The sequence below is a fragment of the Rhinopithecus bieti genome, unplaced genomic scaffold, assembly GCF_001698545.2.
Source record: "Rhinopithecus bieti isolate Rb0 unplaced genomic scaffold, ASM169854v2 scaffold_11964, whole genome shotgun sequence".
NCBI lineage: Eukaryota > Metazoa > Chordata > Mammalia > Primates > Cercopithecidae > Rhinopithecus > Rhinopithecus bieti.
This window is the reverse complement of record NW_016807677.1, coordinates 7,389,052-7,413,633: the sequence shown is the minus strand read 5'-3', so window position 1 is coordinate 7,413,633 and position 24,582 is coordinate 7,389,052. Positions and strand designations below refer to the sequence as shown.

Genomic DNA, 24,582 nt, shown 5'->3' with positions numbered 1-24,582 from the left:
AATTCTACCAGCTATTGAATATTTGTGTCTATTTTACTTACTGGGTACTACTGTTTGACACCACACCATACATCTCTTTCATCTTACCACATTCTCAAACACCTGTTTATCTTGTTTTCATTTGAAGAGTATTTCCAGAATTTCTATTCTAGATCTATATTATGACTATCAGGTAAGCAAGAAGCAGGGGCTTTATGTGTCTTAACTTGTAGACCACCAGTAAAAACAACCAGGAAATAGGAATGAAAGGGCAATTTTGAAAACTTCAAGTCTACTTGCTTTAATAAGAAACCCACTTAGCAAAATTTGGTTTGTTCCATTTCTGGAACATGTCTGAAGTCAGAAATGAGTTGCTTCTACCTCTGTGAATAACTGGCTCCACATGCCTACGTTTTACACACGTACATAAACCTAGTGCCAATCTCCCTCACTTTCATTCCCTTTGCTATGTAATGGAAAAGAAAAGATTAAGGATTTGTTCCTTCTGCATTGTCCAAATGGCAGTCCTACTCAGGGTTAGATGCTCTTCCCCATCCCTCCTTCAAGAGATCTTAGCATAATCCAGGCCCCCTTCTGTCAGAAAGAAAGAACTGGAAAGTGTTTATAGTAAAGCTTTAGTAGCAATATGTTTATTATCCACCCAGGAATATTTGCATTTTAAAAGAACACTGAATAAAAGGAACAATGGGTAATCCAAGGAAATCAGTTACCAATGATGAAATCTCAGGAGTCTGACTCTTGGGTAAGCAACATATATTTAGGGTAAGAGGGCTACCCAGAGTTTGCAGCTCTATTTAAGGCCACCATTCCCATCACTACTGGCCTCCACTTGCAACTCTTGGACACAGCTTTCATAAGACGCAGACCCCATCCACTGTGCCAACAGAAGACTGGGTGACCCATTGGTCAGAGCTTAATCACAAGGACACATCAGGCTGTGAAGGAGGCTGGAAATAGTCTTTAGAAAATGGGGAGGGGGCTTCTGTCTAATTAAAATTCAGGGATTCTATCGCCAAAAGAAGTGGAGAATGGATATTAGGGGACAATGACAAGGTTCTGGCCCAATACTATTTGAAGAAAAATGTTTGGAACAAAAGGAAGTCAGGCCTGGGAAACGAAAATTTTTAAAGTTATAAACTGGCAGCTTCTTCCCAGTACCAGCAAGAATAAAGGGTATCCTGTCTGGTTGATGTATTTGTCTGCCTGACAGATAGGTCTTTGTTGTGAAGATGGACACAGCAGGCTATCAAAGCCTAAACTAGTAAATCATATAGCTAATTCTTTTCATTCTGATTCCATGCTGATAAATCTTTTTTGCCCAGAGGGAGAGTACGTGTTCGACAGGCAAATGCAAGCATTAGTTTACCTGACAATTCTATTTCTCAATGTGTAAATATATTAGTCTCTTAGATTGGGTTTGAGCATGTTAAACTAGGAATTGGACCCTGGACCAAGGTAATTTTACCAAGAAAAATTCTACTTTGTGAACTTTCTTGGCAACCAGCCTTCCCCTGGTGATAACTCCCTACATTGCCAAGTGTAATGGTTAGCTATTGCTGCAACAATGCTGCATAACAAAGGGGTCTAAAACAACATTTATTATTGCTCACACATCTGTAGTTTGTGTGATCCAGTTTGGCTGATCTAGGCTTAGCCAGACAGCTCTGCTTCAAGCTACAGCACCTAGAGCAGCTCTGCCTCTTGCTGCAAGTTTGTCAATTGCCTGAGGTAGCTCTGCTCCAGTTTTCACCGTCTTAGAGATACACATAGACCAGTGGGATATCTAAGGTATGTTCCTCTCAGAGAGTGGCAGAGAAGAAAAAGAAATATGAGGCCTTTTCTGGTCTAAGCTCAGAACTGACTCATTCTGTTAGCCAAACAAGTCAATCACACGATCGAACACAAAGTCAAGGTGTGGGGAAATATACTCTGCCTCTTTAGTAAGAGAAACTACAAAGTCATACGGTAAAGGATATGGGTACAGGGAGGTGTGGAGAATTGGGGCATTATTGTAATCTACCAGGTTTGGTTGACTGTATACCCTAACAAAGTCCATCTGAACCAAGGTCCAGAGTATCAAAGCAAGAAGTCGGGACATGATTTAATTATGTGGACCAAAGTAACAGCTTTTAAAGTTGAAGCAGATGTTATAATATTAGAAATAAATCCTTTACAATTGACATTAAGTGCCTAGATATCTGAACATTTACATATATATTTGCCTTATCAAACACTCACAAAACTCTTAAGGCAACTGTTAATATTACCAACAGTTAAGTGAACTTGGGCAAAGGGACTCGCCAAAGGCCACAGAGACATTAAATGAAGAAGAGCAGGATCTGAAACAGAACCTCAAAAGCCAACTCAAGTGCTTCTTTTCACTATAACAGTTCTCTCTGGTTGTTTTGATAACCAATAATTTCTAAGAAGAATGTGTGTTGGATGTGCCATTGACATATTCTAACTGGGACATAAGGAAGGACTATAAATGATCTTACCATAAAGGTCAGGCCTCATCCCCTAAAGATCAGGCCTCATCCTGCCACAATAGCTGTTAACAGCAGAGCTCCCCCATATTCTCAGCTGATACTGAAATTTACCCCACTCCCCTCTCACCACCAGCCTGTATTCAGGCGGTTTGTCTAGAATTGCAGTGGCTAGAGGCCTTAGAAACATCACTGCTTTCTTTCTTGGCTGTTTGAAAAGCAGAAAGAGTACGTAAGAAACAGCCAGCTGGGCCGGGCGCGGTGGCTCAAGCCTGTAATCCCAGCACTTTGGGAGGCCGAGACGGGTGGATCACAAGGTCAGGAGATCAAGACCATCCTGGCTAATATGGTGAAACTCCGTCTCTACTAAAGAATACAAAAAACTAGCCGGGCGACGAGGCGGGCGCCTGTAGTCCCAGCTACTTGGGAGGCGGAGGCAGGAGAATGGCGTGAACCTGGGAGGCGGAGCTTGCAGTGAGCTGAGATCCGGCCACACAAAAAAAAAAAAAAAAAAAAAAGAAACAGCCAGCTGGAACCGAAATCCAAAGGTCGCGGCCCAGATGGGGCTTCTGCTATGCTTCACAGCAGCATAGTGTGGCAGAAAAGGCAGAAAGTCAGATTCACCGTGTGCTACTGAGTGCCTTCATCTTTGGACAGACGGCTCACTCTACTACTTGACTATATTTAAAAGCATTTTGTTTACGAAACCAAAGTGAAACACACCTACTTTGGGGGTTTACAAGAGGAAGCACACATTGAGGGCTAGGTTAGGAAAGCTTTTCCTGAGATTATAGTTTCATTCTTTCCTAGGGGGCGAGGGGCCAAAGCTGAACTCCATAACTATGACCCCACCTCCCAACTCGTTCCCTGCAAAAAAAAAACAAAACAAAACAAAACAAAACAAAAAACACAGAATCATTTCCTTCCTGGGATCTGGGACATCTTTTGGCTTCTGGTAGAAGCCGCTCTCCTTTCAGCCGGGAAGTCTCCAACTCAGCCACGTTCTTTGGACGCCATGGGCGCGGTGTCCGGTAACTTTCCTGGCCGGTGGGCACACTGCCTGCGTGAGTGTTTGTTCTCTGCATCGACCATTCCTTGCTCAGGTGTCGCCCTTCGTGCCAGGACTGCGGCCTGCTGAGCCCCAGGTAGGAATCCACGCCTCGCCTCTCCCTCCGGCTGCACCCGCACAGTTAGCGAACTTGGCTGAGGTCCGGCGGAGAGGGGTGAGATGTTGTGCTAGTTTAGGCTCCTCATCAGATTGCAGAGGGGCCCGACTGCAGTATTCCTCCGCCCAGCGTCTCGGGCAAACGTGGGATCTCCCAGGGAAGCCCGGAGCGGGGCGGGGAGCTGGCCCCCCTCTGCGACTCGCTCTACTCCGGCTGGCCGAGTGTCTGGCGCCATCCTCGCTGGCGGAGGTTGTCGGGGGCGGGCCGGCCAGCAGGGCTGCCCTCCCCGCAGTGACGTCCCAGTGGGCGGAGGGGCGACCAACTGTCTCCGCGCCCTCCCTCCTCCTCCCGTGCGGTCCGTCGGTCCCCAGGAGATGCTGCTGCCGCGGTTGCAGTGGTCGCGCACGCCGCCGCCCGCCAGCCCGCTCCACCGCCGTAGCGCCCGGGTGTCGGAAGGCGCACCTGAGTCGGGCCATGAGGCCGGGAACCACGCTGCAGGCCGTGGTGCTGGCCGTGCTGCTGGTGGGGCTGCGGGCCGCGACGGGTCGCCTGCTGAGCGGTGAGTGCGCGCGCTGGGGCGGAGGCTGGTGCTGGGGCGGGCTTGGCAGAGGTACTCACTGCACCCCAGCTGCTGACCCTCTTCTGGGCCGCCACGCATGGGACTAGGGGGCCGTTCCATGCCCCACTCCCAGACGCAGCCCTTCGGAGTCTCCTGCTTCCAGGGAGCAGTCGCACGGCGTCTGAGACCCGCGCCAGTTCCCGGAGCCGTGCAGTTCCCTGCGCGTCCTGGAACGCTCGAAGCCCGTTGCCAGTCCAGAGTTATGGGAGTGGGTTGGAGGATTTGGGAGAGGTGGGGCAGTGGGCAAACCTGCCCCAGTGGGTGCCCCTTCGGCCAGCTCCTTTGCACACATCGAGTCGGTCCTTGGGACCACCCCCGCGGGTCAGGCTTGCCAGCTGGCCCCCGCCTACCGCCCGCTCGGGGAGGCGGCTGCAGAGACAACAGGGTAGGGATGCTGGATCCGCGGTGCCGTGGGAACCCTGCCTGTTACTCCTCGTCTTTTCTGGAGGGTTGCATGGCCGGGTCCAGCGCCTGGAATGAGAGCGCTTAGAGACCGGGAAAGAACTCCAGTTAGTGTGGGACGAGCCCCGCCTGACTCCAGGGAATGACTCTCTGCTTCCTTCCTCCTGTTGTGTCACTGCAGCCTCGGATTTGGACCTCAGAGGAGGTACAGTGCTCTGGCTTCTGGCCTCTTTCAGTTGTTCTGCATGTCGGGGGGAGAACATCCGTGCCCTTTTCTCAGATCCCCTTTGCGGGTGCCAACAGCTTGACCAAATGGGACAGAGGAGACTGGAAACCTTCTCCACTCCGGCATCCCGGCTTGCGAAACTAATTTAAAGAATGTAAAGTTGGTTTCAGGATGGGGGCGGGACGCGGGGCGGCAAAAGAGGTGGGAAGCTGAATTGAGCTGCTTGGGTTAGGGCTGCGTGGGCTCCGTTCTTGGTCGCGGGGAACAGAAGGCCCTCCCACCCTTCCCCTTCCTGCAAATGAGAAGAGAAGGACACTTCCTTAAGGCAGGAGAACCAGACAGGCCAGCGGGCCTCCTTCCAGGTCTGACTGTCTCTGGCACTCACCCGCAGACTTGGGATGTGTGGCCAGGCTGGACCATACAGGAACTCGCTTAAGGTGTTATGTTTCGTTTGACAAGCCAACGTGGAAAGTGGGGGTTGTCCGGAAATTCAACTCCAGCTTATGTTATGCCGGTGGCCAGGTTGGATAAGTTCCTGGGGGTTCATTTGCCCCCCACCCTCTGCTGCCCAATTTGGAGCCAGCTTTGAGGAATCGCAAAAGCGTGGCTGGCCCGGCCTCCTTCCTGGGGGCATCCCTGCCTCAGCCTCTCTGAATGCCTTCTTGTAAGCAGGTCTGACTTTTGAGCCCTCCTAATGTGCTGCTGGACCAGTCTAGTTAGTTTCTCTATTATCAGCAATAGCCAAATAATGACAGGAAAAGGGAGAAGATGTGGAACTCTTATAACTTGTTGCTCATTGAGAATTCCTTCATGAAAGTGATGAGAGAAGAAATAGAAAATGAAGACTCACTGGAGCTTCCTGGATAATCTGTATGTGCTCTTTCTCATTTAGCACTAATAATAGAGTTATGTATCTGTGACCCCTTGCCCTATATGCTGGCCAGTGTTGGGAATAATGAATGCTATCTGGCTCCCTACGCAGCTGCAAAACAAGTTGGGAAAATGAGAACATGCCAGAAGTTCTGGGAGGAGGTTCCCAAACCAAAATATTTTACCCCCGGCACTGTGGCAGCAGTTCGCACCCACAGCCCAGTTTTGCTTTCTCTTTGCAGGGTAACTACTCCCCGCGTTGATACGTGGTTTTCACTTTGAACATTTGAATCCGGAAACATATGCTGTGTGCTCCTGTGAGCTAGGAAGTAGCTTTTGTTCCTGTATTCCCAGCACCTCGCACAGTGCCAGGCACAGAGTGTACACTCAGTAAATGGTGATTGAATAAAAGGAGTGATGAGGCTAGTGTCTCCATTACAGCAAGGCTTCAGTCACACAGACACAAGCTACAGCAGTGTGTACTGTGAGCGATTTGTTATTGACTCCTCATAAAATCCCATCTGTTTGTCTGAGATGATCTTCAGCCCTTCAGGGGACAGTCTGATAAGACACATTACATGGGCTCCCAGTAAAACATGAGCCTGGAGTGCAGTGGGGAGCTAGCATTTTAGTTCACTGGTACCAGCATGATTTTGTGATAAGATCTGGGCTCTAACTCTGGTGATGCTGCTGATCACTGTGTGATCTTGGCCAAATTACTTAAACTTCTCTGAGCCCCAGTTTTCTCATTTGTAAAATGAGCCATAAACAGTATCTGCATCACGGGACTATTATGAGGGTTACATGAGATAAAGTATGTAAGTAAATGTTAAGCCCTTACCATAGTTTATGGCACATAATAAGAGTTCAGTAAACCTTAACTGTTGTCTTTAGGTTAGGGGGCTGACTGTCAGTAGCAGAAAACCCCGTGGATCTGATGCTCTTAGCTTCTGCTTACACCAGAGACTGGGCAAATTCTCAGTCCTGCTGCACAGGCAGAGGGTTCCAGAATAGAGGAGCCCAGCCTGACTTCAGGAAGCCTCTCTTACCTTAAAGAACCACCAGAAGAACCACTTCTTAAAGAAGACACCCTCTTTAAGCCACATTATCCCCTGAGAGTCACTAATGAAAGTGTTATTTGTGTACCTTTCAGTGAAACCATAAATCTTCATCTACTTCTCTTCTAAAGGATAGTCAAAATAAAACATTTGCTTTTTAATATTCTGTAATGGAACAAACAAATGTCCCTACACAATATAGGCATCAGAGTTTAAATCACTACATCTCCATGCTAGAAGGAGTATTAATTTGCTCTGAGAACCCCAGCTGACATGATAACAGTCTACTGATGAGTAACCAAAATTCCTACCCAGGGATACCTTCCTTCAGATGCCTCCACGCATCCCTGCTCCAGTATACTTTTTGAGACACTGAAATAGGTTGGCTTCTTTTTTCTCTAGGGCAGCCAGTCTGCCGGGGAGGGACACAGAGGCCTTGTTATAAAGTCATTTACTTCCATGATACTTCTCGAAGACTGAACTTTGAGGAAGCCAAAGAAGCCTGCAGGAGGGATGGAGGCCAGCTAGTCAGCATCGAGTCTGAAGATGAACAGAAACTAATAGAAAAGTTCATTGAAAACCTCTTGCCATCTGATGGTGACTTCTGGATTGGGCTCAGGAGGCGTGAGGAGAAACAAAGCAATAGCACAGCCTGCGAGGACCTTTATGCTTGGACTGATGGCAGCATATCACAATTTAGGTAAGTGTGTGGAACCCGCAGCAGCTGACTCACTTGACATAACTCAAAAAAGAGGCAGGCTGGATCCAGTGTCGGATCAGTGGGGAAGAGAAGACCAGCCAGGCAGATCTCTGAAGGGGAAGTAGCACCAGAATAGCTGCTGACCTAAGCAGTGCAGTTGGTGAACTCAGCCTTGATTTGGGTCCAGCCGATGTCCAAGGAGCTCTGTTCAGGTGACTGCAGCCCAGCAGCCTTGTTTCAACAGCATACAATGCTTGAAGCCAGTTGTTCTGGCTCTCTGGCCTTTTGGACCAGAACCTCATTGAGAGACTGAAGATCCATAGGGCTATGACTCAGGATAGGACTCCAGTCCACAGGGAATTGTAATAATTGGCAAGAAATCAGAGCCAAGATCTAACTCTGTGGATTGGCCAAGACTTCAGGAAGCCTCCAGTGTACAGGGCCCTGCTAAACCCACGGCATCAAGACTCACTCATCCCCCCACCCTGGCAGCATGACATTGCCATCATCCCTCCCTGAGAAATGTGAGAAATGTAGTGACATAGACAAACATTTAAAAAATATCAAAATTAAGAGACAGACATGAGACTAGGAGAATGCGTGTCACAAATCCAACAAAGAGTTAATATCTTTTTATGATGAAGAGTTTATGTCAATAAAATACTAAGACCCCAAAATATAAAGAGACAAAATACCTGAGCAGGCAGTTTATAAAATAAAAAATCTAATGGTGAACAATCATATGGGGAAAGGTCTAAACTCATCAAAATAATGAAGATTTTAAAATATATTCTTTAATATATACCTACTATGTACCCCCCAAAAATTTAACAACTATATATATATGTATGTATGTGTATATATATGTGTGTGTATATGTGTGTGTGTGTGTGTGTGTGTGTGTGTGTGTGTGTGTATTTACCTATTACATTTAAGGCAGCACACATCAGCATCTATCTTAGTCCATCCATTAGACTGATCAGGTGCACATCTTCTTATAAGTTCTGGGAGTAGCTCCTCCAGGATTCTCATGACCCTGTCTTCCTGGCAGAAACTTTAGAAAGGAGGGTTAGTAGGATGAACTACACTTCCCATCACTGCAGCTGGTCCCAGGGCCATGAATGGTACTTACTGACCTCCTTCCTCTAGTAGCCAGTCCAGATTCCCTCTCCCTCTGCTGATCTCAAAGGTTGACCTTGTGGCATGATCCACATCCTCATGTCTGAAGAATCTGAGGCCCTAGTCACCTTGCCCTTATCATGCTGGAGTTAGTGTACTTTTCCATTGACCATCAAAGTTGGGCAAGCGAATTCCAAGAGGTACCCAAATAGATAACTCCTTGCCCATAATACATAACAGCAGGCCTATCTCCTCCTGATGGTTAGGGTCACTTACCTCCTGCCAAAATAATGTCTTCTCTTTTTCCCTGCTCGTCCCTGGACACAAGGATCCAAGAGTGTCCAAATGACAGTGATAACTCATAGTTTAATAAGATTCTTATATCTTCTGACAGTACCCTGTGGGAACCAGGACCTCTAAGCTTCCGGATCCCAGTGTTGCAGAGACAAGAAGCACAAATTTCTAAGTGGGTCACTGCCAGTGATGCTAAAGCGAGGCTACTCCTGCTTCCACCCCTCGGCTCCCAAACCCATGTATTCTTATTCTTGGGAACATAGGACTGTATAAAGGGCACGTGAATTATTGCCCCTTTCGGAAGTCCCGTGTAGTCAACTTTGCCACAAGTGCCACGTTGGTGTCCTCAAGTGTTGGTGCTGTGTCAGACACTTAGCATTGGTTTCTGTTGCTGGAAGTTGAACATTCGGCAGTAGCAATAGCTAGATTTGCCCTAGTGAATGAGAGCCAATCTGTTGAGCCCATCTATAGACTTCATCTCTCCCACTACCTATTAGTATCTATTATACTAGCACTGGGGTGGCTGATAACAGGCTGGCTGGCATTACCTAGCTGAGTTATTTTGTCTCCCTGGTTGTTCATTGTCTCTTCTACAGTAGATGTTCCCTGGTGGTCTTTAATATCTGATGGAAAGAGTTGCATATTTTATGTTCACTCCTCTGTGTATAGTCACATCCCTCTATCCAAAACTTCCTAGTCCCCAATCTTCCAGTCTATTTCCATTTAGACTCTTGATCAGCTGGGCATGCTATTTACCTTACCCCTAGTTCTTATATATTCTAATCTCCAGTACTTTCCCTTTCCTTACAAAGTGGTTAACTAGATGTACCAACTAAAGCTCTGGCCATTGGGAAGATGTTCCCTTACTGGTGTCTTTCCAGGCCACCTCAGTGGGACTGCAGTGCAGCTGCTGTCCATTTCACTCTGTACTCCCATACTTAGCTGACCTACCCTTGAACCAGTATCTGAGTACCTTGAACTCAGGCTGCCAGTATCAGCTAGTCACAAGGGATTCCTCCATGCAGTCACAGGTGTGAGCTAAGGAAGAGGCTCTGGTCCAACAGTGGCAGATGTCATGGAAGTCTGCTTTACCTGCTCATGCAGTGCTCTTTGGTCCTGGATATACCTCTTCCATCTTACAACGGATCGATTCCAGGCCTGCCTAATCTCTGATTAGGTGTGTCTGACAGTTTCTCGCTCATGATGGGCAGGTTGTGCTACATGGTCTCTGGTGCTCCTTGCCTAGTAGCCAGCCAGGAACTGTTTCTCAAAAGGTGAGTAATTTTCAGCTACAGATGGTATGGCCTTGCTTCAAAATCCTCAGTGTGATTCTCTCATTGAGGCTTGTCGCAAGCTTTATATGGCGTTATTTTTCCCGCCACTGACATCTCTAATAATAGGAGCTGCTGCATCATATGGCCCAAGTGGCAAATCTGCTTGCACACAGCCTAGATCCACTTCAGAGTTCTTTTCTGCTATGAATCCTACTCAGAATGGCTGTATTTCATGTCACCTGGTTTATGGGCCAGAGCAGTATTTCCAGGTGTGAAATATGCTGCCTCTAGAGCCCAAAGAGACCTACCATGTGCTATGCTTCTCTCTTCAAATTACTGCAAGATACAATAGTTTGTTCTTTAATTTGAAAGGGATGTTCCGGTATTCCCTAGATCACTAGACACCCACACATTTTATTGAAGTGGTAGGCTCCTGAATCTTCATAAGATTTATCTCCAACCCTTTGGAGTACATAAGTCTTACCAAGGCATCCAGTGTACCAGCCACTTCTTGCTCATCTGTTCCAATTAGCATGATGTCAGCAATATAGTAGGTCAGTGTGATTTTCTGCAAAATGTCTAGGAAATCCAGATCTCTTTACACCATATTATGACAGAGAACGGGAAAAATTAATGTAGCCTTGAGTCAAGACCATAAGTATATACTATTGTCCATCCTAATGAACTGTTTCAGATTATCTTTCTGATACAGAAGGAAAAGAATGTATTCACCAGATCTGCCTACTAAGTACCCAAGGCCATGTTAACCTGCTTTAGCAAAGACACCACCTATGGCACAGGCAGCCACAATCGGGCTTCCACTTGGTTGAGTTTGTGCTACTCTATTATGACCTTCAGGATCTGCTTGGTGTTTTCAGGAGTCAGACTAGTGAATTAACTAGAGATATGATGGGGAACACCACTGTTAGATTCTCTGGGTCTTTAAGGGTGACACTACTTCCTGCCATCTTTCCCTGGATACGATATTGTTGTTGATTTATTATCATGGCAGGGGTGGGGAGGAGTGCAGTTTCAAAGGCTTCCCCACTTGACATTCTCCACTGTCATAGCTCTTGCCCCACAGGTAAGTAGACCAAGAGACGACGCAGCTCAACCTGCCAATCATAGGCCAAGGAACCAATGTGGAACTGTACCAACTAACAAATATGTCTATTAAATTCATATATTTGGGGACTAGGGAATGATGACTGTTTGGGTGCCACTGTGAGCTGATCTTGGGCCAGAACTCTATTTAATACCTGTCCCCAGTATGCTCCCACTCTGAGTAGCTTTGATGACGCTTTAAGTCTGAGTATTAATGTGAGCTTGCACCCTGTGTCCAACAGCCCTTATAATATTTGGATATTCCCTCTCTTCCCCAGTGTATGGTTACTGGAGGAAATAGCCATGGGTCCCTTTAGGGGAAAAACGGGAAGTTATTACCATGTGCACCTGCCCTGTGCACCTGCAAGGTCCATGTGCACCTGCAAGGTCCTTCTTACTGGAAACCTGGCATCTCTATCAGTGAGTTCTGGGTCTGAAAATTGGCTCAAGTACAGAAATTATATGCCAGACATAATATTCAACCTATAAGATAAAATAATGTAAAGCCATAAGGCCAGTGGAGAGGGAAACAAGGCAAGTCAGGGTAGGGGGCCCAACAGGGCTGGAATCTGGACTGGAGATAACTAATGAGGTGCCCCTAGCTGTCCAGGCATAGTATCCAAGGAGTGTTTATTGTAAGCTAAGCTATTTTCCAGGAAATTCAATCCAGTGAGTGCAGCGAAGGATTTTCCTTTTAGTAGACAGCAACACAGGACTCAAGCTGAGCCTTGCTGTGGTGCTACAGGGAGAGCTATCTCTTAGCTGTCTCTTTCCTGGAGAGGGCTCTGGCAAGAGCTAAGCAGAGCAGCATTGCCTACTCTGAGCATCAGGGCAAGATCTGAGCCCTAGAAGGAAACAGCTCAGGCGACTAACCAGGGAGGTCACAAAGCCCAGCCCTGAGTCAGCATATGGGGTGGGTACTCACAGATGTAAACGCTCCATAAGATCCAAGCACATTCCCTGGCACCGACATATCCAACTGGGTGGCAGCACCATTTAATTTCAGGTGCCACTGGAGAGTAGTGTAAGGTTGCTAATGCACCCCTCTAGAGGGCTAGGGAGACACAGACAAGACATCTGGAGGTGGAGGCTGAGGAGCATCAGCCTTATCAAGTGGAAACAAAAACTGTAAAAGACCAAATGGTCCTCCTGCTTTTGTCCCCACCCCTTCACCTGTTTTGACAGCCTCTATGTTTTGGAATGTCTTGCTCATGTGCTTGAATTTCTTATCTACTTCCCAGGGCTGAAAAGGCAGTTGGTGGCTGTTGAAAAGCATGGAGAGATGAGAGCAGGGCAAGCTCTGGATGAGATAAGCCATGTCTCTTCTCAGTGCATCTGAGATCTAAAAAAAGACAAATAAACCCAATTAGCAAAAAGCAAGAAAGAAATAAGATCGTCCAGACTAGCCCTGCTAGCTGCTTTTTCTCATAATTACTTTGCAGACATCATACGGTGGCATGTTCCTCCCTGCAAAGAGATTGTGGCAAATGTCAGATGATTGATTGTGATGTCCATATGAGAATGCGTGTGGTTCTGCTTACTGGCAGTACTTCAATTCCTCCCTCTCTCTGTATCATGTTCTGAGGCAGAATCTTATGTTTATGGCTCAGCGGGACTTGATGGGAAAACAAAGGCTTTGAAGTCTCAGGGGATCCTTCTCCAGTTGCTCCACTGCTGATCCCTTTTCCTATAGGAACTGGTATGTGGATGAGCCGTCCTGTGGCAGCGAGGTCTGCGTGGTCATGTACCATCAGCCATCGGCACCCGCCGGCATCGGAGGCCCCTACATGTTCCAGTGGAATGATGACCGGTGCAACATGAAGAACAATTTCATTTGCAAATATTCTGATGGTAATGAATCCTCTCCCAGGCTATGCGGCTGAATTCTCAACCTCCCTTATTTCATAAGCAGCTGCTAGTACCAAGAATGTGTCATGTGGTCTCTGAGAAAGCTTGTTGCAAATGCCAGCAACATAAAACCTTAGGAATTCTTGTAAAGGGCAATGTAACGACAATTCCTCACTGAGGAGTAATCCTAGCAAAAGAAAGGTTATCGGATGTTAAAAGAAGGGATGACGAAAAGGTTTAATTTATGTGTGATAAAGCAAGTCTTACAAGAATATCAGGAAATAAAAAAGCCCTTTAAGTGGACAGCCACAAATTATTACTCTTTCCACATGTGAGGTTGGCTGCAGGGGCTTAGAATAAGCTAGCCATTGCTCCTACAAGTCTTCTAACAGCCCAGTGAGATTATTTTCTGAGGCTTTAAGGAAGCATGATACATACGTAAATGAGAAAGTACACCAACTGCACTTTCACTGGGCAGAGATAGCAGGTACTTTGATGAGCAGATTTAAACTCTCAACTCTCAGTTGCAAATTCAACTTACATTTGCTTCCAGATCTGTTAGGGTTTTAAACTGGCTACAAGCCTGTAGTTTCACTGTACTTGGGTCTCCCAGACTTCTCCATTACAACTGACATATTTGAACTTGACCTGATTCTTAATCTGCCTTTGAAGTTTGTCACCTCCCTAAAGCCAACTGCTTAGCCCTAATTCTGCATTCTTTCTTGATAGGAGTAGAGTGACTTGTTAATTCTATCTAGTTTGGGACTAAGTAATCCTGTCATTTTAAAATTGTTTGAACTGGACTATGGTTTGGTGGCAGTTTTTGCTGCTAAAAGATGTTTTTCTCTCTCTTTATCCTCTCTGATGAATTCTTCTCTCCAGTGACCTGGCCCTCCCCACTGTACGGTGTTGTCTCAGGTAGGGAGATTGCAAAGACCTAGACTGACTTAGCAAGTCACCTTTATAAAGCAGTGAAAGCAAGGCACTTGTTACAAACTGGCTTTCCATCACTTTTGTGAATTATATTATTAATAGATCCATGGTTTAAATTTTTGCACTCCTTTAACAGTTTTTGAAATGTGAGATTTTGAAATTTGCTTTAATATCCTTTTATTTTGGACTTGGTACTTTTTTTAAAAAAAAAATTTATTCTTCATTACTTTTGTTATTGCCTATATTAGTTACACTAAGTCCTGGCAGGAAAAAGATGGCACACACAAAGGATTTAATGAGGAAAGTGTAATAAAAAGGACATTTGCTGAGGTGTAGGCAAAGAACAAGAGATGGTAAAATATCCAGGGACTAGCTACAATGGGAAACTGTTACTCCCAGGACTGAAGGAGTAAAAGAAGGGAGTGATTTTAGCAGAACCGAGGAAAAGCTTGGGGTTATGAAAGAGGACCCGCCCAACAGGAGCTATTACCACGAAATGCAGCTACTATCAAACCATGCTGATGTGGGATGGGGGCATGGGGAATACATACTGAGACCTCTCTTTCCTCCTATCCTCTGACCTTCTGCCTTTGCCTCTCATTGGCTAAGTCCAATCAGAGACCAAAGAACAAGGGAACAAGGAAGCCCTATTGAAACAGTTTATAGGCCTCAACCTCCCCAGGCACAGAGAAGGACAGAGAATGGATCCAACAGAGGGAGGTGGGCACATGAAGAAAAACTAACACACTCTGTTTTTGGCCACGCATGCCCAGAATAGTTTACACACCTTAGCATGCCAGAAGCGATCAGCACGACCAGACCCTTGCTGACCTGTCCAGCTCAATTCTCACCACTCTAACTCCTCCCCCGTCCTATTTCAACACCTTTGTACCAAATGGAATTCCCCAAGAGCTCTTAATTGCTGTTTCCTGTGCTTGAAACACCCCTTTCCCAGCCAACTCATTCTCACCCTTTGGCTTCAGATTAGACAACGCCTTCTCTCCTAACAGCTAAGTGCAACCGGTGATCCTGGGTTGGATCCTGGACCATGATGTGATGATTTCCTATAAATGGCATTAGTAGGAAAATTGGTAGAATCTGAATGAGATCAGTAGATTCGAAAATAGTATTACATCAATGTTAATTTCTTGGTTTTGATCATTGCACTGTGGTTATATATGAAAAGGCCCCTTTCCCTTCGTAAATATGGACAAAAGTCTTTAGGAGTAAAGGGGCACCATGTTGGCAACTTGTTTGCAGGAACAAAGTTATGTATGTGTGTGTGTGTGTATATATATATATATGCATGTATGCACACACACATAAACATATGTGTATGTGATACAAAAACAGAGAGAGGGAGAATAATTAAGTAAATGAAATGTGATAAAATGATAAGGTGAAGAATATGGGATAATTCTTTGTACCATTCTTGCAAATTTTTGTAAATCTGAAAATATTTTGAAATAAGATTAAAAAAAGAACTTCCTTTGGAAAGCCTTCCAGAGCCCCTCAAAGCTAGGTTTGTTGTCCCTCCTATAAGGATCGTAGCGCCTCACACATACAGTACTTTAACTGCCTATTTATAAGGCTGTCCTCTCCACTAATGATTGGCATGAAGTCTGGAAACTTACCTGTTTAACCACTTGATGGGCTGGGGAAGCTCACTCCTGTGCTTCCGGCAGGGGAGGACATCATCCCATTATGCCATAGTGGCAAGGAACTGGGTGAATGATAATATATAAAACTAGATTTGAGAATGTAATCATGTAGAGTAGGCGGCATGCTAGCCATAGCTGAACACTTGCTTACTTCTGGGGTATGCTAAAGGCACAGGCATATTCAGCGAATATCAGAAACAAATCATGAGGCAACGCAGATGCAGGTGCAGGGATTGGTGGGAATGCTGCATTGATGTGCCGTGTTTAACTTTGCACTGTGGATTGAAGTATGAAGGGACAACAGTATGAATAGATCATGTATTGAATAGATCATGTATTGAATAGATCATGTATTGAATAGATCATGTATTGAATAGATCATGTTATTACATACGCCAGTGTAATATCCCAAAATCAATGTTCATTAATATTTTCCTGTATTTCCAGATTTGATGGCCGTCCTGTAGAATATAAGCTCCTTAGAGGGCTGAGATTCTTTCTTATTTGCTGTTTTATCTCTGCTACCTAGCACAATTATGTCTCCTGACTATTTTAATTTTCATTAGAATGTATTTGGTTGAAATCCCTTTAAAGCTACTTATCAGCTGTGAGATTTGGGCAAGTTACTTAATCTCCCTGAATCTCAGTTTCCTCATGTACAAAACCAGAATAATAATAAGGCCACCTCCCATCCTGGCTAACACGGTGAAACACCATCTCTACTAAAAAATGACAAAAAATTAGGTGGGCATGGTAGCGGGCGCCTGTAGTCCCAGCTACTCGGGAGGCTGAGGCAGGAGAATGGCGTAAACCCGGGAGGCAGAGCTTGCACTGAGCAGAGATCGCGCCACTGCACTCCAGCCTGGGTGACAGAACTAGACTCCATCTCAATAAATAAATAAATAAATAAATAAATAAATAAAGCCACCTCACAAGGCTGTTATCAGGATTAATTGAGTTTGATTTTATAAAACACTTAGAACAGGCCAGGCACGGTGGCTCACGCCTGTAATCCAACATTTTGGGAAGCTGAGGCAGGATCACTTGAGGTCAGGAGTTTGAGACCAGCCTGACCAACATGGTGAAACCCCATCTCTACTAAAAAAAAAAAAAAATACAAAATTAGCCAGGCATGGTGGCACACGCCTGTAATCCCAGCTACTTCAGAAGCTGAGGCAGGAGAATCACTTGAACCTGGAAGGCGGAGGTTGCAGTGAGCCAAGATTGTGCCAGTGCACTCCAGCCTGGGTGACAGAGCAAGACTCTGTCACCAAAACAACAACAACAACAACAACAACAACAATAAACAACTTAGAACAGTTTATCTCATATAGTAGGCGATGTGTAAGCGGGTTTTTAAAAATAAATGGATTTACATCACCTACACACACACACACACACACACACACACTCTTTAGTCATCTTAGGAAGATGACTAAAAGTTTGTGTCCTTTCTGAGTGAAACTTCAGAATGGACTTGACATCCTGGCCTTAGGACTGTGATTTTTAAGGTCTTTCCCTTAAAGACCCTGTCCCTACGAACACCAGAGCATCTGATTGGCATAAGAGACTCACTGCCAATACAACAGGTGGACACACTCCCAGTCAAAAGCAAAAACATTTGATGTCAATTGTCTGTACAACCTGATATTCTCAAGACACTTTGAAATATGTGCAATAGCTCAGAGCTCTAGATCACCAGCCTCTGCCTTGGTGCTGGCCAGTGGTCTCCTCAGCCCCTAAACCATTTTCACAACTTGGAGATCAGTGTTTGTTGCCCTCTAAAGCATCCCCATTATGAACTGATAAAATGTCTTAGACTGCTTTAAAATAATCCAGGCCAGAAGTGCAGGGGAGAGGAGTAGGGATTATGGTTGAAACTAGATGAGCTATACAATGATAGGAGTTGAAGCTGCATGACAGTACACAGGGTACATTATGCCAGTCTTTCTACTTTTTTGTATATTTGGAAATTATCATATTTAAAGGTTTTTAAATACTTTTTTAAAAAATAAAAAAAGCACTGAAATAAAGCTGGGGTAGGTTAGTCTTTGTGCAAAAGCAATTCTTTGGATTTACTAGCCCAATTCCTGATATCTGATAACAACAAATAAAGTTTATCGGAGGACTGAATCAGCAAATAAATGGATGCCATGAGACTGTGGCTGATTTCATTCAGATGCCATGAAAATTTACTTCTTATTTTTGTTTTTGTTTATTTCTACTACAGAGAAACCAGCAGTTCCTTCTAGAGAACCTGAAGGTAAGCCTGTCACTTGAGATTTGGGTTAACTGGGACTCTTTCATAGCCCCTGTTCACAGGTTTAAAGCCCTGCGTCCTTTGGACCAGATTATTCAACAGAAAAACTACTGGTATTAGCTCAGGCATTTGGGACAGGTATACGCCACACCCAGCCATGACAGCTAGTTTAGTCATGTCATTTTTTAGTGTTGTCTGTTTCTCTCACGGCTGAAAAGCAACAGTTAAAAATTCTGTTTGGGGTGTTACCTGTCATCATTGATAATATGAAAGGAATAATTTAATCTAATGAGACCAAAAAAAAGAGCCAAACTGATAGTTTATGGCCTTAGAAGTGAGTCGTTGGCCCTTCCCCTTGACACCTTGGTATTTTATGTACCTTGATGTCAGCTGCTTGGTGATTGTTTTGGTACTGGATTCTTGACAGCAAGGGTCTCACCAAAAAGACAAAGACAATTTAAACACTCTAGGGAAGCAAATTCAACCCTTTACTTTTCTGTCTTTGTAGATGGTGTTGGCCAAATTGCTACAGCTTTTTTGCATCCCAATTTGAACATGGTAGGACCTCAAAGAATTATCATGCCTTTCTCCATGTGTCTCTCTCCAGGTGAGGAAACAGAGCCGACAACACCTGTACTTCTAGAAGAAACACAGGAGGAAGATGCCAAAAAAACATATAAAGAAAGTAGAGGTATGTACAAAACTCTCCTAGGAAAGATGAATAATGAGGCTCCCTTGATCACAAATTACCCAAGGTTGAATTCCCTACTTTGTTCTTTCCCATAACTACCTAAAAATAGAACTAGACAGGGCATGTGTGGCTTTGCAAAAGCTGAACTAAATGCTAGGTTTCATCAATGAAATATGCAAACGGAACTATCCTAAGATGACTGGGGAAATCAGACAGCAGGTGAAAAATTTGCATGAAGACGAAGCTTTGGGAGCCACTCAGAGGTCATGCGGGGTAAGGTGGAGTGAGGACTGAGAGAGAAAATGTAGAGAAATAAGAGCAGAAAGACCCAAGCTGTGATGCATAACATCTATGATTAATATTCATCTGCAAAACAAAGAGACGAAATAGACAAAAACATTTAAAAGGTTAAATCATAAAAGGTAAAAGAAAATGGGATAATACGTTGGAGTGCTAATGGATTTCAAACTCACTCTCACCCTGAAGTTCAATAAGGACATCTGAGTTTTTGTCACTGGGCAACTTTTAAAAACCACTTCACTTCTCCGTGCTTCAGTTTAATTATTTGCATAATGGAAGTAATAATATTTTTCTTACCTACCTGAGAGCACAACTGTGTCCATAAAATGAAATAGGATGTTGCAATAGTGCAGTTCAGTTCTGACACTAAATTCCAGAGTTAGCACAGACACCCCAGCTCATGAGCACAGCTCATAACAAGACTGCCCTCACTGCAGACATTGACTGTGAGTTTGGGGGTCCCTAGGCCACCTGCATTTCTGACCAACTGGCTACAAACCCAGGAGTGTCCATGACCCCCACCTCTTAGGTTTGATAATTCACTAGAACAACCTACAGAACTCAGGAAAATACTATATTTATGACTAGATTGATTGTATGTGATACAAATCAGGGTCAGCCTAATGAAGAGACACATAGCAGGATGTCTGGGAGGAGTTTCCATGTCACCCCCGACCCCATGGAATCAGGATGCATTAGCATCCTAGCACATCAGTGCATTCACCAACCAGGAAGCTCCACAGAGCTTTCATGTCCAGAGGTTTTATTGGGGTTTCACTGCATAGGCATGATTGATTTTATCATTGGTCATGTGGTGGAGCTCAGTCTCCAAAAGAGGTCAGGCTGCTATCACTAGGCTCAAAACCCCAACCCTATCGTCACATGGTTGGTCTTTCTGGCATGGCTAGCCCCCATCCTGAGTCATCTCCTTATAAACTCTCTTATGGTTCGAGGGGCTCATGAACAACAAATTCACTCCTGTTACTTGGGAGAGTCCAAGGATTTAGAGCCTCTCTCCCAGGAACCAGGGGCAAAGGCCCATCAAATTCTTTATTATATGACAGATATGTGAGAAATGTACAAAGTGCCCTGCAAAGGTGGGTGGCATCTCCATTGCTCATTGTTATTATGGTGGTATTTAAAGTGGGTTTTGAGGGTTTGGGGTTTTTAGTGGTTGTTAGGTTTGCAGTCTCACAGAGAAAAAAGCCAACAGCCTCTGGATAGTCAGGAAGCTTGGGTCAGTTGGAGTAGGAAGAGGGTTAGCCTCCAATCCTTGCTTCCTCCCAAAGCCACTTGAGGGGAACATCTTTGGTTCTAAGTCTTAAAAGACTAGAAAGTTCAGAAAAGCAAGCCTCTAAGTGCTCTTCACAGTCATGGCTCATGGACCCAACTGAATCCAGTTGGTCTTAGAAATATTGGAAAGGTTTTACACTGTAATTTACTTGCTTTCTGTGACCTCTTTCCTGGTAATGACACTAAGACTCTGGCTCACTTCTTTTTCCCTCTTTCCCCCATCCCATCTTGGGAACTCGGTGACTGTCCTTAGAGGCAAAGGCATCAACATTGCCCCAACAGCCCCTGCTTTACTAAGGGAAGGCAAGAAAAGAGGGACTCTCTTTTCTTTGGAAAAAAAAAAAGCTTAATTAACAAAAGGGCCCTTCTGATATTTGGAAGACCCACAAATTTAAACCGATTTTCATTATCACTTAGGGTACTAGGACAGGTAGAAAATGCTCATTCATCAAAACCAGAAGACTCTTTGCTAACTGGCTAGATGTGTCTCAATCACCTAGGAATGAGCTCTTTGGAATACTCTGTGTTTATTAGGCTTTTTTGTTTGTTTTGTTTTTTAATTTTTTAATTTCAATAGATTTGGGGATACAAGTGGTTTTTGATGATTATGCATTTTTTAAGCCTGGTTTGAAGCACAGAAAAACAAAACAAAAAACAGCCAATGCTGATCATGTGCTTTCTTTCTTTTCAGAAGCTGCCTTGAATCTTGCCTACATCCTAATCCCCAGCATTCCCCTTCTCCTCCTCTTTGTGGTCACCACAGTTGTATGTTGGGTTTGGATCTGTAGAAGAAGGCAAGTAAAACCTTCATTGTACAAACCTTTGCATCTTCTGCTGTCTTTGAGATTTGGATATTGCCCCGTTTACTTCACTAAAACCCATGGCAGCACCAAGAGTATCATCATTGCAGATTGGAGAGCAGCTTCTCTGACAGGCCAGGGAATTCAGAAGTACTAGGCATTTGTGCTTAGTTGTGATTAACAGAATGATCTTACATGCTTTACTGTGTGTATGTGGAAGATTTTAAAACAACTTGAAGGGTGAAATTGCATTATTCACCTCCCGTGCACTCACACGTCACCCAGCAAAAATGCTCTCATGCATGTATGCCCTCACTCTGAAAATGTTTGTGGACTGAGTGAAGGAATGAATAGTGAGCCATATGAAAAATGACTGTTGCAAAGCATTCTGGTACACATCTGAAACTAAACCACTTAATTCAAAATGAAAGAGCCAAATTCCTTTTAATTGACTTTTCTTCTAATTCAATACACAAGTATAGAGTGCTATAAAATAGCTACACTAGGTGGCATCAACAATTTCTGTATATGGTCACGATCATGTGCCACCATTTTTTTTTTTTTTTAGTACTGAAAGCTTTTCTCAGTTACCTTTTTATTCTCCATCATCATGGTATACGGAGAAGATGTCTAGTATTCCCATTTGACAATGGGAAAACTAAGGCCCAATTTAAGATTTGACTCCCTTTAAAAACCAATTTGAGATGAATTAGTAAGATTCCAATGTAAAAATCTATTTCAGTTAATTGTAACTTCCTTATAGGATTACTATAAGGATTAAGGCAGTTAATACTTGCAGAATAGGTATATACTAAGCACTTACAAATGTTACCTCTTATTAGGATTATTTTATGAGTTATTTCCTTTGAATCTGAAAGTAGAATTTAGCTCAAAAAATTACAAGCATATTTTCCAGCTGCCTACTCTGCAGTTGGTTCTTGATTTCCTTTCCTGACTATCAGGATTTGGGAATTGTGACTCTAAAGCTGGGGTGTCTGTCTATCCCAAGGGATCTTTTTTGTGCCCTGCAGCAGTCTGGTGAAGCCTATGAACTCCTTCCAGAACAATATTTTATTTTATTATTTTATTTATTTATTTATGTTATTTATTTATTTTATATATATATTTGAGACAGAGTCTTGCTCTGTCACCCAGGCTGGAGTGCAATGGCGCAGTTTCGGCTCACTGCAACCTCCGCCTCCCTGGTTCAAGTGATTCTCGTGCCTCAGCCTCCCGAGTAGCTGCGATTACAGGCGCATGCCACCACGCCTGGCTAATTTTGTATTCGTAGTAGAGATGGGTTTCACCATGTTGGCCAGGCTGGTCTCGAACTTCTGACCTCAGGTGATCTGCCTGCCTCAGCTGCCCTAAGCACTAGGATTATAGGCATGAGCCACCACACCCGGCCCAGAGCAATATTTTAAATGCATAAAATAAAATACATTGGGTTGCAAAGGAAGCAGTCATACTGTTATATAGTTTAGCAAAATATTTCCAAAAATGAATATGTGATTAGTAATACATGTACTCCTTTATTAACGCTTCTTTATTTAGTGCTGAGTATAATTATTATAATTTTGAAGTAGAGATGACGGTAAAATATTTCAAGGCATCTATAACTGTGATATGAAAACATCTATAACTTCTAGTAATGATCAAATCAAAGATATTATTAATCCTGCTCTGTTTTATTGCTTACATTCATAATGGAAGGACATGCTAAATTTCACTTATGGATGAGTTGTATTTTTTGTTGTTTTGTTTTTGTTTTTTGTTTTGTTTTTTGAGACAGGGTCTCACTCTGTTGCCCAAGCTGGAGTACAGTGGTACCATCACAGCTCACTGCAGCCTTGACCTCCCAGGTTATCCTCCCACCTCAGCCTCCCAAGTAGCTGGGACTACAGGTGTGCGCCACCATGGCTGGTTAATTTTTATATCTTTTATAGGGACAGGGTTTTACCATGTTGCCCAGGCTGGTCTCAAACTCCTGGGCTCAAGTGATCCGCCTGCCTCAGTCTCCCAAAGTGTTAGGATTACAGGCGTGGGCCACTGTGCCCAGCTGAGTTGTTGTTTTTGTTTTGTTTTGTTTTGTTGTTTGTAATGTGGTATTTTTTTTCCCTATTCAGTTATATCCCTGGACCCTCCAGGGACTCTGGGAACCCCAGGATAATAACCCTGCCCACACTTGGGCAGCAGTGAATGACAGATACACAATCACTTTGAACATAACATCTCCCTGTTTGGTTCCCTCCCACCCCGAAGCCCTGGCCTGTAAGTTACATAGATGAGACATGCAGCTGGGTGACTGCCCAGGGCTGCTTCCTCTGGTCTCAACAGGAAGCACAGGGATATTCTCAATCACCTGGTCTGAAACACCCAGCCCTGGTTTTCTTTCTCTCTAGAAAACGGGAGCAACCAGACCCTAGCACAAAGAAGCAACACACCATCTGGCCCTCTCCTCACCAAGGAAACAGCCCGGACCTAGAGGTCTACAATGTCATAAGAAAACAAAGCGAAGCTGACTTAGCTGAGACCCGGCCAGACCTGAAGAATATTTCATTCCGAGTGTGTTCGGGAGAAGCCACTTCTGATGACGTGTCTTGTGACTATGACAACATGGCTGTGAACCCATCAGAAAGTGGGTTTGTGACTCTGGTGAGCGTGGAGAGTGGATTTGTGACCAATGACATTTATGAGTTCTCCCCAGACCAAATAGGGAGGAGCAAGGAGTCTGGATGGGTAGAAAATGAAATATATGGTTATTAGGACATATAAAAAACTGAAACTGACAATAATGGAAAAGAAATGATGAGCAAAATTCTCTTATTTTCTATAAGGAAAATACATAGAAGGTCTATGAACAAGCTTAGATCAGGTTCTGTGGATGAGCATGTGGTCCCCACGACCTCCTGTTGGACCCCCACGTTTTGGCTGTATCCTTTATCCCAGCCAGTCATCCAGCTCGACCTTATGAGAAGGTAACTTGCCCAGATCTGGCACATAATAGAGTCTCAATAAATGTCACTTGGTTGGTTGTATCTAACTTGTAAGGGACAGTGCTTTACCTGGCCATGATAAAGATGGGCTGTGGAGCTTGGAAAACCACCTCTAAGTTCTGTTTTCCTTGCTCTATACAGCAGCACATATAATCACACAGACAGACAATCCAGAATCTTTTCAAAGCCCACGTATGGTAGCACAGGCTGGCCTGCGCATTGGCAATTCTCATATCTGTTGTTTTCAAAGAATAAAGTCAAATAAAGAGCAGGAAATGGAGTGTTAGTCTATGTCTACAGCCCTTCCTCTGCATGTGGACACAGGGGACCTTTTTTTCTTTCTCCTGACATCCAAACTTGGAAATATCTAACTACTTTGAAAACTAAAAATGAGGCCAGGCACGGTGGCTGACGCCTGTAATCCCAAAACCCTGAGAGACCAAGGTTGGAGGATAGCTGGAGTTCAGGAGTTCGAGACCTTC

The 24,582-nt window shown here is 44.3% G+C and overlaps 1 protein-coding gene across 6 annotated transcripts; it reads left to right on the top strand.

The window, feature by feature from the left end:
• The first annotated feature begins 3,142 nt into the window (after positions 1-3,142).
• LAYN (layilin) lies at positions 3,143-24,376 on the top strand. 6 transcript variants are annotated; one of them, XM_017883255.1, is made up of 9 exons: positions 3,751-4,211; positions 4,855-4,878; positions 7,230-7,527; positions 13,012-13,169; positions 14,049-14,084; positions 17,991-18,023; positions 18,628-18,711; positions 20,996-21,098; positions 23,507-24,376. In XM_017883255.1, exons 1-9 carry the CDS (start codon positions 4,127-4,129, stop codon positions 23,868-23,870), a joined length of 1,185 nt encoding a protein of 394 aa, XP_017738744.1. In that variant the 5' UTR covers positions 3,751-4,126; the 3' UTR covers positions 23,871-24,376. The 6 variants fall into 6 exon arrangements, with proteins under 6 accessions (XP_017738748.1, XP_017738744.1, XP_017738745.1 ...); XM_017883256.1 differs by lacking the exon at positions 4,855-4,878; XM_017883257.1 differs by lacking the exon at positions 14,049-14,084.
• The last annotated feature ends 206 nt before the right edge of the window (positions 24,377-24,582 follow it).

Coding starts and splice junctions, on each gene's coding strand:
- LAYN (XM_017883255.1), top strand. CDS start 4,127: ATGAGGCCGGGAACCACGCTGCAGGCCGTGGTGCTGGCCGTGCTGCTG. Junction 4,212..4,854: donor GACGGGTCGCCTGCTGAGCG/GTGAGTGCGCGC, acceptor GTGTCACTGCAG/CCTCGGATTTGGACCTCAGA. Junction 7,528..13,011: donor GGCAGCATATCACAATTTAG/GTAAGTGTGTGG, acceptor CTTTTCCTATAG/GAACTGGTATGTGGATGAGC.